This window comes from Camelus ferus, chromosome 12 (assembly GCF_009834535.1).
Source record: "Camelus ferus isolate YT-003-E chromosome 12, BCGSAC_Cfer_1.0, whole genome shotgun sequence".
Taxonomy (NCBI): domain Eukaryota; kingdom Metazoa; phylum Chordata; class Mammalia; order Artiodactyla; family Camelidae; genus Camelus; species Camelus ferus.
In genome coordinates, this window is record NC_045707.1 from 6,520,527 (window position 1) to 6,538,622 (window position 18,096).

Genomic DNA, 18,096 nt, shown 5'->3' on the forward strand with positions numbered 1-18,096 from the left:
GCCGGGCTTCAGCTGCCCTCTGTTAAGGCCAGCCTCCCTCCCCACTCCTCCATCTCTGGGCTATGCTGCTACCTCAGGCTTTTCAGTTCCACTGGAAGGACAGGGCCATGGCACCTTTTGAGCATCTCAGCCCCAGGGCAGCCCTGGGGGTCACCCGTGAGGTGGGAGGAACCTGCACCTTCCTGTCAGACCCATGAGGGTTTTATTCCTGCCACTTGTGTCCCCTACATGAGCTGCTGCCCCTCTCTGAGCCTGGGCTTCCTCGCCCACCAAGTGGGAGAACAGATCTCCCGCCTGGGGCTGTGGAAAGGACTAGAGGCCATGAGCTGGTGTTTGCTCTTCAGCTGTTCTTTTGCTTCCTGTGGGGTGCTTTCCAGGCCGCGCCACTTGGGGCTCCCCCCTTTCCTCCTGGGACTGCCAGGTGTCGAGCTGGGGAGGGCCTGGTTAAGGCTGGGATCCCTGCCCCAGTGATCAGTTGGTCACCTGCCTCCTCCCTCATGGCTCACCCCACAGGTGGTCCAGCTGCTGACCTGTGACCTGCTGCTGTCGCTGCGGACAGCACTCTGGCAAAAGCAGGCAGGGGCCAGCCAGGCCCTGGGCGAGACCTACCATGCATCAGGTGCTGAGCTGGCTGGCTTCCAGCGGGACCTGGGCAGCCTGCGCAGGCTGGCCCACAGCTTCCGCCCAGCCTACCGCAAGGTGAGGCAGATCGGGGCCCCAGAACCCGGCAGGGCACCCACGTGGGGTCGTGGAGTCGGCCCTCTGAGGTCAACTAACCTGTCAAGCACTGGGCCTGGTGCCTCAGATCCCTTTGTTTGGCTCATGCTGGTTAAGTACTTGCTGTGTGCCTAACCCTGGAGCGGGTGCTGAGCGGAGGCCACACAGGCCAGCACGGTTGCACCTCACCAGTCACAAGGGAACAGGGGTGCTCCCAGCCCGGGGTGGAGAGGGGCGGGAACACACTCAGGAGCTCTCCTCTGGCTTTCACAATTGGCCTCAGAGCGACTCTCCCTAGAACTGCATTTAGTTCTCTTTCTGAGCCACTGTGGGCTTTGGTTGTGCTGCACAACTCTCCACGGAACACGCCCAGTGGTGGCCACAGGATCTGAGCTGAGGCTCTGAGGGCAGGTGAATAACTGGGCTGACTGGACTCAAATCATTTCATTGTTTGTTTTATTTTTATTGCTAATTAGAGTATATACTCAACATATTTCCACCAAATTATTTTCCAAAAATTCAAGTGAGAAGGCTAGAAGTGTCAGGAGGGAAGGGCCATGTTTGGAAGGGTGCAAAACAGGAGAAGACCTCGGGTGAGGCTGCCCCCACCCTAGGGTGCTGTGGGACCCCTACAGGGCTACACTGTGGCCTGTGTGTGCAACAAGCCGGGACAGACCCAGCGGACAAAATAGAATCACGTGAGAACCACTGCTTGCTTACCAGGGGAAAGAGGAAGCAGGCCTCGGGCTCGGGCCCGCTAGTCTGCTGCGGACGCAGCCTCCTCCGGAAACACTTCCGTCTGCCTCTCCCCTGCTGCTACCCCTTCACTGCCTCCCCTGTTGCCTTCCAGGGTGGCACTCAAGACCCTCCTCACACACTGAGATGTTATGATATAAAGGAACCTTGAGATTTTAAGAAATTAGAGACCTCAGCCTGGCCCTCCCATCCCCAGTGACTCGTGTACAGCAGAGCTGTAGACTTTCACCTGGGAACCTGGACTCTATTCCTTGCTGAAGAAACAGAAGGGAATAGGACCCTGCACCTCCGTTGTGCCAGCCCAGCTGTCCCCCGTCCCCGCCTGTCCCCGCATCACCTCTGTCCTATTTTCACACCCAGGCTACTTGTCTTCTAACCCCAGAGGGCGCGTCGGTCACCCGTAGAGGAAGCAGCCCTTATCCTCTTTCTCAGCTCGCTGTCTCCCTCCTGCCCCACCAGCTGGCCTGTGCTGTGTCGGGGTTCAGAGTGAGGACAACAGAGGTTGCTTTTAGGGCAAGTAGGGCAGGGTGTGGTGGGAGGAGAAAGGGTGTTGTTGGGTAGCACACGAGATGCTACAGGGAGAGGTACCGACGGGCACAGATGGGTCAGGACCCAGGCTCAACCATGTGTCCCCCCAGGTGTTCCTGCATGAAGCCACTGTGCGCCTGATGGCAGGAGCCAGCCCCACCCGCACCCACCAGCTGCTGGAGCACAGCCTGCGAAGGCGCACGGCTCCGAACACCAAGCACGGTGAGCCCGCCAGCACCTAGCTGCGGCACCCTGCTTGGAGGCCTGGGTGGGCCCTGCCTGGGGAGGGGTCAGAGTGGGAGGAAAGGAGGGGAGAAGCCCAGCCCAGCACTTATTTGACATCTGCAGTGTTCTCAGAAGTGGTGTGAGAATGAAAGCAACCTAGGCTTGATTTGGTGGGTTGCTGGGGGCGGGGTGGGGGGGGGCATGAAGGTGCTGTGGGGCGGGGGTGGTGTTGGTCGGGTTTTGGTGGGTCCCGCCTCAGAGTGGGGAGGGGAGGGTGGGGATGTTGCAGTGCTGGAGTCTGAAGGAACCAGGGGCCCCGGAGCCCCACTGCATGGATTGCGTCTCAGCCCCACCACAGAGCAATAGCCTTGTGGTGCCCGCCAGGTCCAAAGCAGCTCGGCTGTGAACAGGGAGAGCACCAGAACCTCCCTTGAGTGGGTGTGAGGATTAAATAAATTCCCACCGAGCCTGGGAACAGCGCCTGCATCATCGCGAGCGCTCAGCAAGTAGTTCCTACATATGTCTCTTTGCTCCCACAGGAGAGGTGGACGCCTGGCCCGGCCAGCGAGAGCGGGCCACCGCCATCCTGCTGGCCTGCCGCCACCTTCCCCTCTCCTTCCTCTCCTCCCCGGGCCAGCGGGCAGTGCTGCTGGCCGAGGCCGCCCGCACGCTGGAGAAGGTGGGCGACCGGCGTTCGTGCAACGACTGCCAGCAGATGATTGTCAAGCTGGGTGGTGGCACTGCCATCGCCGCCTCCTGACCACCCAGGCCCGCCACCTCCCTCTGCCTCTCTGTGTCTCTCCCTCCTCCCTCTGTCTCTCGGTCTCTCTCCCTCCTCCCTCTGTCTCTTGGTCTCTCTCCCTCCTCCCTCTGTCTCTCGGTCTCTCTCCCTCCTCCCTCTGTCTCTTGGTCTCTCTCCCTCCTTCCTCTGTCTCTCGGTCTCTCTCCCTCCTCCCTCTGTCTCTTGGTCTCTCTCCCTCCTCCCTCTGGGAGCTATGAGATGAGCCTTGTCTTCTGAGCTGTCGCCTGCCGAGGTTTTTGGACCACCTCAGGCTAGTGGGCCCCTGGAAAGAGCCCCTTAAAGCTACTGTGGGCAGATGCCCACATCCAGGGCCCAGTGGGCCTGAGGAAAGACAGGGCAGGGCAAGAATTGGGGGTGCCCTCACTTAAAGCAGCAGGGGGAGCTCCCAAGCTGCTCAGCCCCACCTCCAGTCCTCCCAAGACGCTCTCTCCGCTGAACTTCTCTCCCCCCTTTCCTGCTTCCTTGTTTTTTATCAGGCTTTCCCTCTGGGGAACATAGGTCTCTGGGCACCAGTGCTTCACTCTTGGCACTGTGCCCAGCATGCCCCCCTTTTTATACGAATGTTTTTATATCAGTGTGCTTGGGGTTGCCGTGGTGCAGGGCTAAGCTGCTGTGGCATCTTTATTTCTCTCCGCGAGTCTCTGTCCCCCTCCCCTGTGCCTGACAAAGCCAGTTCATTGTTTTCTCTTTATTGTACAGGACAGCCAGGGAAGGAGGGAGCCCAGCCCTGGGGAGGCGGGTGGGAGGCAGGGGGCAGGCCTGGGGATGGATGAAATAATGTCGGCATTATTTTTTAATTTTTTAAAAAATAAACGGTATCTTATTTAATTGTCCTGTTCTTCCCACTCCCCTGCCCCCTGGGATGTCAGCCCAAGCTCGGGGTAGGCCCAGGGGGCTGAGAGAGATGAACCCACCCATTGGGACTGGGGACCAGGGGCCTTCAGTATGGGTCCTCAGCCCACTCCCACCCCAACTCCTACCTCCATAGTCCGTTTTTACCCCTAATTCTTGACCTGAAAAGAAGCCAGGATGGCAAGGACCAGCCCCCAACCCCTCCCCAGGGACAAGTCCCTTTTGGTGGTGGGCACAGTATTGCCCAAGGTTGGCACTAGGAATGAAGCCCCCTGCCTAGAAGAGGGTCCTGGAAAGGAAAGTGTCCCACTTTTCTGGGTCCCCTGGCTTGGTGCCTCCCCGAGGCCATTTCTCCTAGGGCATGAGGACTGCCTGAGCCCCGGAGCCTGCTGAGAGGCTAAGAGGGGCTGTCTTCCCTCCCTCCCTGTGCTTCTCAGCCCCTCAGGCTGCTTGGGATAGGAAGTGGGCCAGGGCCCCAGCCCAGACTGGGGGTCCACACAACAGGGGCTCCCCTGATGCTGAGTGTAAGCTGGAACAGTTGGCTTGGCCCTCCCCCCCACAACTGTCATTTATGGCCCTTGCCCGCTGGGCGAGCCAGCCTTTGTGTCACGTGTACATACTGTGCCTTTTCTCCTTATTGTTTAGGGGTGGGAGGGTTTTGTTTTGTTTTTTTCACTAAAAAGGGGGATACACCTATGGCTTCCTTGATGTGGAATCATTCACTGTGTCCTGGATGTAGGTTATTCAATAAACACAGATTGGTACCACCCAGCGTGAGGTGTGTGCGGGTCTGTGGCGTGACCGCTGTGGTGACTAGCCAGGTGGCTGCATGCCTTGGCCTCCAGTGGGTCAGGGACTGAGGACAGCTCCTCCCTCTGCTGAGAGGCCCCTGGGAGGCTTCACTCCGCTGGACCCTCCTTGCCTGCCCACGCACCTGGTTCCTTCCTTCCAATGCCAGCTGTTTGGCTAACACTCCAGGGCTGGGATGGGCCTAGGATAAAGGGGGTGTTGGTGGTGTTGCTGGGGTCAGAGGTCACTGTATGCAGGACATAGAGCTGACTGTTGAGCAGACAGCAGCAGTTCTTTGAGATTTGGGGTGCTAAGCCCTTCTGTGTTCACCCTTTAGAGAGAGACCTCTCCCCTACTGGGAGGGCCACACCTTCGTTTCCCCATCTCCCTGGAGGCATTGGAACTGAGGATGTGGCCTGCAAGTCACATCCAAGTCCAGCTCCTGTACTTCCCAGCTGGGCCCCGTAGGGGATAGGGAGAGGGCAGCCCCTCAGCCTCCACTTCCTTGTGTGCAGAATGGGGCTGACAGCCCCTGCCTTTGACCAAGTCCCTGTAGGCCTGTTGGCCAGTTTGAATGATACAACATGCATAAAATGCCAGTTTATGGTGAGGGCCTTGTGAGGCTAGTGAGGAACCAGACCACCAGGAGTGCTGGGATGGGAGAGTGCTGGACCCTGTGGGGAGGTGGGGTCAGGAGTGCCACGTGGGGATGAGCTTGGGGGCTGAAGTGCATGTGGTCCGTGATCTGGCCCGGCTGAGAAATGGGCCAAGGACCTTCAGCTCTCTGAGCCACCACTCCCTTCTCTGAAGGGCATTCACAGCAGGCTACGCTGTCCCAAGGCCGGAGCAGCCCGGGGGGAAGTGCGGGTTGCAGCTGTAGCTGGTGCCTGTCCACTTACTATGGCAGCATTCCCAGTGGAGGCCATACCTGTGGCCTCAGCCTGGCCCCCTGGGATGGAGATCCAGGGCCCCTGGGACTCAGAATGAGCAAAGAGGTCACGTCTACCTCCCAGCACAGCCCAGCCAGGGCCTGTGTCACCAGGGTGGGTGGCTGTGGGTAGCTGATGTGTGCCCAGGAACCCAATCCTTTTGTGAATCTCTGCAGGATCCATGACTCAGCACCCACCCTCCTCCCCCAGCTCTGTACAGCTGCAGAATAGTCCCAGGGGCACCCACCCCCATCCTGGGTTGAAGGTGTGAGGGCCTTCTCCCCTGGAAGCCATGGGGGTCCTCACTGCAGGCATGGCCGTGAGCTCTGGGCTCTGTTCTGTCCTGGGGTTTCTGGGCCTTGGTTTTCTCAATAGCCATAAGAAACAGCAAGGTGGACCCTCATACCAGTGAAGAGCTGGTGGGTTTGGGGACCCTCAGGGCAGCCCAGCCAGCAGGAGGGCAGTCAGACTGCCTGTGCCCTGGGAAGCAGGGGCTCCTCCCTGTCAACAGACATGTTCATAACCTTCCCTCCTCCCCGAGACTGCCCGCGGCTGCCATTTCACCACCAGATTCACTGTGGCAGTGGAATATGGAAGAGTCCTAAATTGGAGTCAGCTGGGTGACCTTGGCAAGATACTTAGGTCTCAAGACCTCAGTTTCCTCATCTGTAAAGCCACACACCCATGGGACTTCAGTGAGGATTAAGTGGAAGAAACAGCAGCAAATGGTGGCCACTGGTATTGAACCAGTATACATACCGTGCCTAGGTTTCACAGGAGGGAGATAGGCCCAACTGGGTGGCTTTGTTGAGGTCACACAATGAGGGCATAACCCAGCCCTCGACCTCCCCAGCAGTGTCTGGTGCACAGAAACTTGAGGCACGTAGGCTGTTGCCAATGCCCTGGGCCACTGCCAGGTGCTAGGAGCCTGCCTGGCAGAAAGGAGAGCTGGCAATGCCAAGCATTTGTGGGGTGAGCACCCCAGTGGGGGCACTGCCAAGGCTCTGGGTCCAGCATCCCTATACTCATTTCCCCTAGAGTAGCTACTGGGAGGAGGCTCCCCCATCCCGAGCACCAGCTGTCCATCCGGCCCACTGCCCACATCCATCAGGAGGGTGGCCCTGGGCCAAGCTAGCCAAGTGGCCTGCAGGCCAGGGGCCGGCCCAGGGCCAGACAGTGTCAGGATCAGCCAGGCTCAACCACCTCAAGCTGGAGAGTGGGTGACCGGCTAGAGGGGCTCAGCACTGGTAAGGGACATGGACCCTCAGGGACCCAGCAGCCCTCTCTCCTGTACTTAATTAGCCTCAAGATGGCTGGGGCCTAACTGCCCTCTCTCCCATGGCTCCTACTGGTGTGGACATTAAGCCTGGCATTCAGCCCTGACCACCCTCTCCAGCCACTTCTCCCTGGCTCCCAGAACACTTGCCCGCCAGCTTTTGGGAGCAGCCCTCTGCTCTTGCACACGCTGTGCCCTCTGCTGGTGCTGCCGTCTGTGTAGTCAATGACCAAAGCCTCTTTCCATCAGCGCCTTTCAGAGCCATGCTGGGACTCCTTTATTCTCAGGGATGGGAGCCACGGATAAGGGTTTATTTACACAAGGAAACTGGGCCCTAGAGCCCCCAGGACAGAACCACAGGCCTTACCCGGGAGGCCTCTTCTTAGCCCTGCAGGCTCCCAGTCCAGTTTGGGCAGGCAGAAGGGCTGGCCTCCCACAGCACCCCTCCTTTCTGTGGCCTGGGCCCCCACACCAATCGCTGACAAACCCCAGGGGGAAACAGGGCTCCCCGCAATGCATTGTCTCTGGAGAACCAGCGGTCCTGTCCTCACACGGTGACCTCGGCTTTGCTGTTGGTGCTCAAGTGCCTGGGTCCGCGGCTGGCGTTGCCATAAAGGCCGGGGGTCTGCGAGCTGAAGGCCTCGGGCAGCTTCTCCACGCTGAACTGGCGCCGGGGCGCCTGGCCCGGCCGCCGGGGCGCGGGGGAGGCGTGAGCCGCCAGGTGGCCGCGGGGGACGGGCCGGGCCGGGCGGCCGGCTGTCCAGGCTTTGTAGTGGCCCGATGGGGTGGGGCCGGCGGGGGGCGCGTAGCCCGGTGGAGCCCAGGGGCAGGTGTCGAGCAGCGCGGGCAAGTCCTCGGGGGACCGCCGGGCCCGCGCCGGGCGGGTCAGCGGGTCAGGTTCCGTCGCGGGAAAACGCTGGTAGAAGTCCTGAGGGGAGGCCTCTGCGGGGACAGGTGTCGGTGTGTCGGGGGCGGGGTCAGGCCCCGGGGCGGGGCCTCAGCGCCTCTGGGGCGGGACTGGGCGGGGACAGGCCACAGGGGGGCCCTCAGCCCCACGGAGGAGGGGCTGGGGGGGCGGACAGGCCACTGCTCACGCGGTTTCTAACGCCCCGGGCTCTGGATTTGAGGATAGAATCCCAGCCTGATGGCCTGATCAGGGGATGTCGAACGGCCGAGGCGTGGGAGCCGATTGGCGCAGGCGCGATGCAGAAGCTGGCTGGAGCGCTGCGAACTTTAGACCTGGGACCCTCGAGCACTGCTATCTAGGAGCGTGGACACCCGAAGTGTAGTGGGCCCTGCACTCCCGGTACAAACCAGGACACTCACCTGTGGCCTTGAGCGCGGCTGCCTTGAGAGTGGCGTACTTGGCGTAGTCTGTCTGCAGCGTCATGCTACCGCCGCCCTGCAACCGTGGGGCGCACTGGGGTCCCAGTGTCGCCGAACCCAGGGGCACGTTGTTGTGCCGTTTCTTGCCTGGAGGTGAGGAGGGAAGAGATGAGACTCGGCCCCCTGACAAGAGGCCACCCTGCACCTGCTCTACCACCTCTCTGCTGCTCACTCCCCAATTGCAATTCTATGAGAACTTGTAGGATGGCTTATGAACTTACTCCTACGAGGCTGAGAGCAGAATCTGTCTCATGAAGACAGACTCTCCAGTATCTGGAACAGGACTTGGCTCAGAATAACATGAATAGCAGCAGCCCTGAGTGGGTCTAACCTAATGCATGACCTGCCAGCCTGTTCAGTTTAAGCCGGGCACCGAGGCCCAGGACCTGCTTCTCCCTGAAATGGGAAGAATGTTTGAGGATTAGAACCCATACTGGGGGGAGGGGAGGTGCTGTCAACCTTGCCTCGTCAGCAGGAGTCAAAAAGGAAGGCACCAGCCTGAAGGAAAAGCCCTACAGGAGGCCACAGACTCTGGCCAGGCAGACTCGAGTCTGAGCTGGGGACCCTTGAATCTGGAACCTTCCTCACAGAGCCCCTGAGGCTGGAGGCTGCAGGACCCCTCAAGGGACCCTGTCAACCAAGAGGAGCTGGCCACCCCCACTCACACACCTGCAGAGGCAAGCAGCTCACTTCTATTTGAGAAACAGCTCACAGCCTCAGCACACCCTTCCCCTGCTCCCAGGCGCACCTCAGACAAGGGAGGCTGTGCGCTGCAGATCAGCAAAGGCCCACCCACCAGCCTCCTCACCGGTGCTGTTGTGGTGGGAGCCCCGAGGGAGGCCATCACCCATCTGCACCTGGACACAGCTACCCAGGGGTGGGCCCAGCGGTGGAGGCAGTGGCTCCAGGGGGCCAGGTTGCTTCAGAAGTTCTGTAAGTGTCCTGTGGGGAAAGAGTGGTGACAAGCAGCCCTCCCAGCCTCCTGTTCCCCCTCCACCAGCTCCGGTCTATCCGAGGCCTGCCCCAGCTATCACTTCTCACTGTGTGGCCCTGAGCCGCTCTTTCAACCTTTCTGGCCTCCCTTCTCCCCTGTGGTTGACCTCACAAATGTAGTTTCCCCTCCCAGGCACAACCTGTTGCCCCAATAGGGCCGATTCTCAGAGCAGGTAGGGGAACGAATAGGGTCACTTGTAACCAGGTCCACCATTTTTTCCAGGGGCTCCCTTCCTCTTTCTAGAGTCCACTCCTCAAGACCCTCCATGTTAACCCTCCTCTCTCAACACAAGCTCTGGGTGCATCAGGACCCTGGACTTTGCTGCTCCCTCTGGCATCAATTATTTTCCTCCATCTCCTCCTGTAAAACTCCTATTCATTCTTTAAACCCCACCAGACTCCTTCCTCTACCAGGAAGCCTTTTTTACCTGCCTACCTAACTCCCACCTCTACAGCAGGGGCTTCTGCTGGATTCTGAGACAAAGCTGCCAGCACCAGCACAGAGAAGGGAAAAACGAGGGCAGGGAGGAGCCAGGAGCTCTTGCAGTGGTGGTGGCAGCCCCGCACCAAAGGCTATGTGACCTTGGGCAGCCGCCTCTGTGGGTACCAGGACACCCAGCCCCCAACCAGCTGTGACAGAATCTGACGGAGCCTTCCCCACAGAGAGCCAGACGCAGCCTTCAGCCCAGCTGCCTTCAGAACCCAGAACCCATGATTTTCTCCTAGCTTCGTCTGACTCTCCTGGAGCTGGAGCCTCAAATGACTGATTCATGAGGAAGGAGGCACACTGGAGGTGGGACATCTGGAGTGGGCGCAGTTTGGCTGCAGTGTAGCAGGGTCTGAAAGTCTCCGAGCACCTGCCTGAGCCGACCTGACCTTCATGCCCTGCCCACTCCTTGGCTGCCCACCCTTGTGATCTCATCCCTGAGCAAGCACCCACCAACCAGCTCTCCCAAACACCTGAGCGATTTTCATGCCTTTGAGCCTTTGCACAAACTTTCTCCAAAGACAGACTCCAACTCCCCATCAAGCCCTCTGAGAAGCCTTCCCTGACCATCAACCTCAACCCAGCAGAATTAAGGGTGAGACTTGAGGGGAGGGCAGGAGTGCAGAACACACCCACACATGAGTTCAAGTTAGGTTCCAGGTCTCCCCAGATAAGAAACAGGAGTCAGGGCACATGGGAACCTAAAGCCCAGAGACAGGAAGGCACTGGCCCAGGCCACACAGCACATTAGGGTGGCCCAGCTCTTCCTGGAGCATGACTAGACCGGCTTCCCAGTCCCCTGGGGATGAAGTGGGTTCCAGGTGAAAGTGTCACCAGGCTGCCCCAGCCACCCTCTACTACACCATCATGGCCCTCAGATCCTGCTGCCCCACTCTACCCAAGGACATGCCCTGTCCTCTCCCCCTCACCCAGTGTGAGGCTCGGAGCTCAGGAGGCCCGGGCCCTGATCCTGCAGCATCCAGGACCCAAGGGGAGAGCCACCACGTCGCGGATGCAGCACAGTAGCTGAGGTCAGGGTTCCAGCCCCAGTTCTGCCCCACAGCTGTCTTGGAGGGGATGGACTAAGTGGTCTGGGGGACAATCGGTGCTGCGGGGTGCCAAGGAAGCCCTCCTGCCCCTGAGGTCTAGGAGTAGGGCTGCATCCACACCCAGCCCACCCCAGGCCTGGGCTTCTCTTCACTGTCATTTCTAAATACCAGCCTGTCGCACACCACATCGGCAGCCCGCACACCCAAAGGAGCAGGGTCCTGGGTGAGTGAGTGAGGAGGGCGCAGGCCCCAGGGCATGGGGGTGGCTGGGGGCATGTGAGTGTCAGGGTGTGGGTGAGGGTTCCAGGGTCAGGACACAAAACCCCAGAGTCCCTATCCCAGCTGAGGACCCCACTTCACATGAAACTCAGAACTCAGCTAGCACCTATCTTGGCCTCAGCGACAATGAATCTGTTCCCCTCCTACACACTTCAGGTCTCTTTCTACACAGAGGGAGACACTGACCCTCACCTGAGGGCACTGAGTGGGGTGAGTAGGGGAGGCCTTCTGAAAATTCTAGGGAAATAAGGTCAGGCCTGAGTCAGAGCTGGGGTGGGGGGAAGAGGGGGAAGGAGGGAGGGAAAAGTGTGGGATAGAAGCAGGAGGGGAGGGGGCCAAGAGAGCTACTAAAAATGTCCCTTCCCTTCCCTAGGGACCTAAGACGTACATCAACCCACGCCCCCCACCCCGTGCTAGTCCAGCTCGGGCCTCAGGTCCTTTCCCTTGGGCGAGAACCTTGTGCCCTCTGTTGGGTGACCTGCCCTCCCCGCCCCCTCCGAAGGAGGCGGGAGCCACGGGGGAAGGCGGCCCAGCACCCAGCTCCCGCCAGAAGGTCAAGGAGAGACAGCAGTATCAGCTGTCTCCCTCCGTGAAGTGGGGGTGGAAGGAAGGCAGACCTGGAGACAGAGGCTAGGAGGAAAACCCAGGAGGAGGGGGCTGCTGAGAGGACCCGAGTTTCAAGGAGGTCCGGAAGGGTGAAGGGTCGCGAGGGGGCGCCCACCGAGCAGGCGGGCCGTCAGGGGGTCGGGCGGGCATCCCCGGCCCCGGCGGCGGCCGGCGCGCGCTCACCTGGTCACCGTGCGCCGCGCGCGCGGGCTGTGTGCCCTCTCCAGGCCCAGGCGCGCCCCGATGCCGGCCAGCACTAGCAGGGCGGCGACGCCGCAAACCGCGTAGACGGCCGTGTGGCTGCGCTCGCGGGCAGGGTCCCGAGGCGCGGCGGCGTCGCGGGCACGCGCGGGCGGCCGGCCCGTCTGCACCCAGGCTGGCGTGTCGTAGTTGGAGCAGCGGCTCTGGTCGAGGCGCCGCGGCCCGTCGTGGCAGCAGAAGCGGTAGCCGCACGTGCCGCAGCAGAAGTTGTAGGCGCCCGAGCTGCAGTTGAAGGGCGGGTCCCACTGACCCATCACGTCGTAGTAGCCGCGGCAGCGGTCTCCCCCGGCCGGGGCCGACGTGCCGGGCGCCTCCGGCTCCTGCGCCTCGGGGGCCCCCGCGCTGCCCGACGGCGGCCGCGCCAGCAGCAGCGCCAGCCCGAGCGCGAGTCCGAGCCCCGGCGGGCCGCGGCCGCCACGCAGCCCCCGCGCCCGGGCCCGCTCCATCGGGCCGGCGCCTTCGGCTACAGCGCCCGGCGCATGGCGGCGCGCCACGGCTCCCCCCCGCCCCGCTACTGGCCGGATCCTCCGCGACCGCAGGGATTGCGCCCGCCCCGCCGCCCTGGAGCTGGCTCCTGGAGGACACCTCTTCGGCCGTCAGCCTCCAGAGAGGACCCGAGACCCGGGTGGGTTTGGTCAGGAGCTCGCGGGGCCGCGCCTCCGGTGGGCGCGTCCCCCTCCCGGGCTCACCTCGGACCAGAGCCGGCCAGTACGCGCCCTGGGACTTCCCCCGGGCCGGGCGGCGGGTCCTCGTCTGCGCGCGGTCCCGGCCTCTTCCCGGCCGGGTGGGTGTCGGGGTCCCGGGCCTAGCGGGGGCCGCGGACCACTGGATACCAATGCCTTCCCGTCGCCCGCTCCGCGCTACCCGCGCTCTGGCTGCGGCTCCGGCTCCGCGCGGGCTCGGGCTGGCGGGGGAGGGAGAGCGGGGGAAGGAGGGCAGGCGGGAGGGAGGCAGAGCCGGGGGAGGAGCTCGGCCGCGGCGAGGGGAGGGAGCGCGGCAGGGCCCGCATAGCCGGGGCGCCCCACCGGGGACCCTCCCCGAAGGCCTGCCCTAAACATTCCTCAGAACTGGAGCTCCAGGGGGTTCAGCTCACCACCCTCGGGACTGTTACTTCGGACATTAGGCCCGCGGCGGGAGCCCTTCTGTTTTACAGGTGCGGGGACTGAAGGGATCGAGCAGCCCCGGAGCGTCGTTGTCGCCCCCCCCCCCCGTCCCCTCCGTCAGTTCTGATCGAGACAGAGGTGTGACATGAGTAAGGGCCGTTCCCCTGTCTGCGCCTCGATTTTTCGCATGTCAAATAGGAAGGAAACCCCCAGCAGAACCGCTGCAGAGGACCAAGTTATGGGTCCCCTCCGCACAGCCTAGGGCGCTGCGCTAACCCTGGGGCGCGCGCTCTGGTCCTAGAACTTCTTGCAGGCCCCTCGGGGGTCCTAGGAAGTCCCCAACTATGGACTATGGGTATGGCCTGGTCAGTGCTGTCCACCTAGGGATCTCTCTGCCTCCCTAGGTGTGAAGGAGAGAAGATTGGATTAGCCCCTGCCTTGGATGAGGACAGTGGGAGCCCTACCTGGGGGCAGAGCCATTGGCATACCCTTCACCCGGGCCCCCACAGGACCCTTGTCTCCTTTCTCAAGCCCAGGGGAGGAGGGTAAGAGGGGTGGGCAAGTACGGAACCTACTCTGAACACTATTCAGCTGCGTTTTTGAAGTTGGATTTAACTGGGAAATGTGACTGAGCTGGGGTGCCTTGCTTTTTCTCTGCCTTAGTTTCTCATTTTAACATCAAAAACTGTTCCTGGAGGGCAGATTCATGATCCTTCCCTTCTAGGAGGCTGAGATCAATATGGAAGCTCCCACTGTCTAGACGGGAGCACCAGGGGGGGCAAGGGCTCCTGGGGCCATTTCACGCGTTTCCATATAGCACAGGCCTCGGCCATATCTGCTGAATGAATCAGGTGAAGTGACTCTAGTCTCCAGTTTTAGTTGAAGAATTTAGGCTCCTTGGGTCCTTCCTGCTCTCTTTTGCATCCTCTCTTCATTCAGCAACTGGGATCAGCTTATAAAAATGGAGGAGGTGGAGGGAGGAAGAGGGAGAAGGATTTACATTTAAAGGAGGATCAAGTTCTGTTGATGAGATGAGGGGCTGACAGACTAATTTCAGGTATTAGTGGGTTGACAGGAAGGGTGTGACCTCCCCCCAACACCCTCCCTCATCAGGTGATTCCTCATGCCCTGGCCAAAGACAATCTGCTCCTCCCTCCTCCACCCACAAATACACTTCTTCTTATTATTTTTTCTTTAATTTAAAAAAAAACTTTTTTTTTTTTTTCAGGGAAGAGGTAGTTAGGTTTATTTATTTATTTATCAGTGGACGATTGAACCCAGGACCTCAGGCATGCTAGGCATGTGCTTTACCACATGAGCTATACCCTCCCCCCTCACAAACATGCTTCTGATGCAGCCCAGAAGACCCCACCCCATTAAAAGACTTCATTACAATTTTAGAGAAGAAAATAGATGAGCAAAGGGATAAAATGAAATTGCCTTAATCTCATCAGTAAGGACAACTGATGATTTTCATACTGTTTTATAACTGGGTTTTAGTTTACTTTTTGCTGTCAAACTTTCAGCTTGTTATTCTGCTTTAGAACTTTGTAACTATATTTTCTGTGCATGCTTTTCTGCTTCCTTAGCTGGTATCCCTAGAAATGGAATCCATGGCACAAACTGTCCACTTTGTATCAATGCCCACACAATACTCTGCCAAGCAGCCCTCTAGGTTACTGGGGCTCCGATGGTGGCTACTTCTCCCCTCTTTCTCATCCTATTGCTGGGCACTAGGTTTAAAAAGACTTGTTTCTGACCCCCGCCACCCCCCCAGGACTGTGGACACTTTCCAGGTAGAATGACCCTACTGGGCCCAGAACAAGTCTTCCAATGCTCTCCTCTTGGTTACAACCCCTTCCTGGGCCCTTCTCTTGCTCCCACTGTCCTGGCATCATTGAGTGTTCTGCTCAACTTACACCCCAAGTTGACTGCAATCAGGATATATATCTATATCTCCATTTACCCAATAAAGGAGCTATATTCCAGTCCATCCTGCACCTGGGGAGAATTGACCTATTGTCCAACCTCCAGCTCCTCCCCACACCCATGGCTTCCTCCCCATCTCAGTCTGGTTCAATGGTCAGCAAGGAACCATAGATGCCCACATCTAGCAGGTCCACGCCAGGCACTCAGTGCCCTCTCCATGTGAGCACACAGCCTTGGAGGGAAGGGGTGCAGGAAAAGGCAAATGTAAAGACAGACCACAGCCATTCAGCTGACATTGCCCCCCAGGTGCCAAGCTATGTGCTGGGTAAGGGGATCTAGAGATAGAGCAGTGCAGCTGAGGAGGGACCCCTTTGCCCAGGCTGCCCTCCCTGGACTCTGGGGTCTCTCTCCATAGCAAGGCACCAGAGCACCTGCCCCTCATCTCCACTGCCCTCCGCCACCAAGCCTGTGTCACCAAAAATCATCTATTGATCCAGGCTTAAAATAACCCCTGGCATCTGCAGCGAGCCCCACGGGGCGGGCAGAGGAGCTGTGTCTCTGCTCCTGAAGGGCACCTGCCCCACCCCCAGCTCCAAAAGCCGGCAGCTGGAGTGTGCCGGTGTCTGAGTGTGCTCACGGTGTGAGTGAGTGTGCATGTCTGGGCTGGTGTGACTGTGAGGGCCTTTCCCGCACGTGAGCATGTGTGTATGTGTGTGTCGGTGTGGATGCACCCACGCAAACGTGTTCTTCCCTCACTGTTGAGTCCTCACCTGGTGCCTGGATAAGACTCAGGGTCCTGGGAGGTCGTGGACATTTAAGAAGCCTGACCTGGGCCTCAGTGTCTGTGTTTTAGGTGGTAACTCACCAGTCTGCCCAGCCCTCCTAGAGAGAAACCCAAGACCCAGAGAGGGGAAGTGATTTGCTGTGATTGGCACACAGCCTGGAAGGGCCAGAGTCTGGCCAGGAACCTACACTGTGAACCTACTTTCTGGCCAGTTCAGTACAGAGAGAGCACCTGGAGGACCCCAGCCTAGAGGCCAGGGAAGTGTTCCTACCCACTGACAGCACACCCAGTGCCTGACTAATGCCTGACATGCCAACTCCTCCATGAGCCCCCAGGTCTTCCCACAGGCTGGGCTCTCTTTCAGGAAAGCCTTTCCAGCCCCTCCCAGTGTGAGCTCCTACTCATTCTTCATGTTGAAGCCAGACTAATGTGGGTTGGAATTCCTGCTCTAAAAAGGCCAATCAACCTTTCTAGGCCTTAGTTTTCTCATCCATAAGATGGGCTGCTAGCTCCTTTTTAGTAGGGCTGCAGGGAGAAGCCAGCACAGCTCTGACTGAGAAACATCCAGGAACATGCAGCCTCGTGGGAGTCCCTACCACAGCGGTGCTAAGATGGTGATTGCCACCGTGGGTGCCATCCACAAGCCTCAAAGTCCTCATTTCCAAGCCCATTTCGCTTCCATTTCCTCCATGGTGGAGGGTTACCCAAGTAGCAGAGATTCTAGGGGACTATAGGCTCCCTGCTAGTGCAGATGCCATCTAAGTACCGGGAGGGGGGTCTGGAGGGAAGGGCCCGCAGCTCCTTTGTCTCCCTAAGAGGCAGCTCGTGACTCAGGCTCCAGCTGCCTGTGGGAGGGAGGGGGCGCTAGGACTCCTGAGGTCGTGAGGAAGAGGCGGTTAGGAGTGGTAGGGCTGCGAGCTGGGACTCAGCTTCCCTTCCCAGTTCCTCATGCACCCAGTGAAGGTACAAATCAGGAGCTGCCCACCAGGACTGTAGCGCGGGAACAGACCCAGAGAGGACAGTACTCGGCAGAGGCCACACAGCGGGTCCGTCCAGGGCAGGCGCGCCCTGTCCCGCCAGCCTGCCGGTTCTTGCGACACAACTCCGAGGTCAGCTCCGAGTCCGGAGCCGGAGAGTGGGGGCGGTGGGGGGAAGGCCAGCTCTCCCCAAAGTCCGGGCCATGCCTGGCACTTGAACCCTCCTGGTTCGGGCCGCGCGTGAGGACGGGGACCCCATGTGAGGTCCAGAGTTTGGAGGGTCTACAGTTGTTCTTAGTGCCGCCGCTCGTCTGTTGCGTCCCTTTTTCGTTGTGGGTGGGCCTTGAACCCATCCCTCTACTTGCTCCTGGCCCCGCCCCTTTCCTGCTGCCTTGTAGCCTCAGGTTCCTGAGCCCCACCTCTCTCCTTCACCCCGCCCTTTGCCGCGCCCCTCGCCCTGGCCCCACCCTCTCCGTCCCGGAGACCCGCCTTCCGGCGCCTGTAGGCTGGCAGTGGAGGTGCCACAGTTCCCCCTGACCGCAGGAGCTGCCGAGATAGACTTTCACCTGCCCTGAGTAGCTGTCAGCGTCCTGGATCCGGGCAGGACGCCCGGGGCTGGTCCTCAGATTCTCTGCAGCTGAGGGGAGTGAGGAGATGCTCAGAGGCCCTTTCGGTCCCTGGACTCCTGAGTACACCTCCCGCCTCACACCAGGGCAGCTTCCCCGCCCCACAGAGTCCCTGCAAAGAGCATTAGACCGGCTCATGGTCGTCTGCGTCCTCCTGGCTCCTTGACTCTCCGTGTGACCTTGGGCAGTTGTCCGTACCTCCGCAGCCCCGCCCCCTTCCCCACCCCCAGATCAGGACCCCCAGGCACAGATTGGAGAGAGGTCAGATTTAGGTTCTGAGTGAGGGAAAATTTGGCCTAAGCCACCTATAACAGAGCACATGGGAGTGGGCTCCCACCCTCCTTGTGCCCAGAGGAAGGTCAGAGGGGTCTGGTGGCTTCTCAGAGGTGACAGGGAAGGGTGGGACCAAATAGTGGAGCTGGAGGATCACCAGGTTCCCTGAGGTGGGTGCTCCTGTGTGCCATGGGGCAGGAATGGCCACAGGGAGGGTTCTGACACAGCCTCACCTGGCACACAGGGGGCATGTTGCCCAATCTTCCAGGCACCCACGTCCTGCCCCCTCTTCTCTGCACCTGTGCACACAGTTCCCAGGGCCAGGAATGCCCTTTCTCTGCTCCATTCCAAAAGGAAAACTCCGAAGACCTCAGGGCAAACCTCCTACTCTTCAAAGCACTCCCTGGAAGCTAAATTAGTCACCCTCCTGCTTGGGGCATTCCCTGGTCACCCTCATTTGTGTCCCACT

The 18,096-nt window shown here is 59.9% G+C and overlaps 2 protein-coding genes across 3 annotated transcripts in view; one reads left to right on the forward strand and one right to left on the reverse strand.

Moving 5' to 3' along the window:
* Positions 1–4,651, forward strand: part of SREBF2 (sterol regulatory element binding transcription factor 2) — a 54,735-nt gene extending 50,084 nt beyond the window's left edge. The window contains exons 17-19 of one of the 2 annotated variants that reach the window (XM_032492332.1): positions 514–699; positions 2,112–2,223; positions 2,766–4,651. In XM_032492332.1, the coding sequence (XP_032348223.1) occupies positions 514–699; positions 2,112–2,223; positions 2,766–2,986 (519 nt within the window). In that variant the 3' untranslated portion in view covers positions 2,987–4,651. Of the gene's footprint in view, positions 1–513; positions 700–1,833; positions 2,050–2,111; positions 2,224–2,765 lie in introns of those variants that run through there. The other variant, XM_032492333.1, reaches the window with a different exon arrangement.
* Positions 4,652–7,127: 2,476 nt separating this feature from the next.
* SHISA8 (shisa family member 8) lies at positions 7,128–17,165 on the reverse strand. Its single transcript, XM_032492334.1, has 4 exons — positions 11,858–17,165; positions 9,069–9,202; positions 8,201–8,347; positions 7,128–7,816 (listed from the first exon to the last, which is right to left on the reverse strand). Exons 1-4 carry the CDS (start codon positions 12,379–12,381, stop codon positions 7,422–7,424), a joined length of 1,200 nt encoding a protein of 399 aa, XP_032348225.1. The 5' UTR covers positions 12,382–17,165; the 3' UTR covers positions 7,128–7,421.
* Positions 17,166–18,096: the final 931 nt, after the last annotated feature.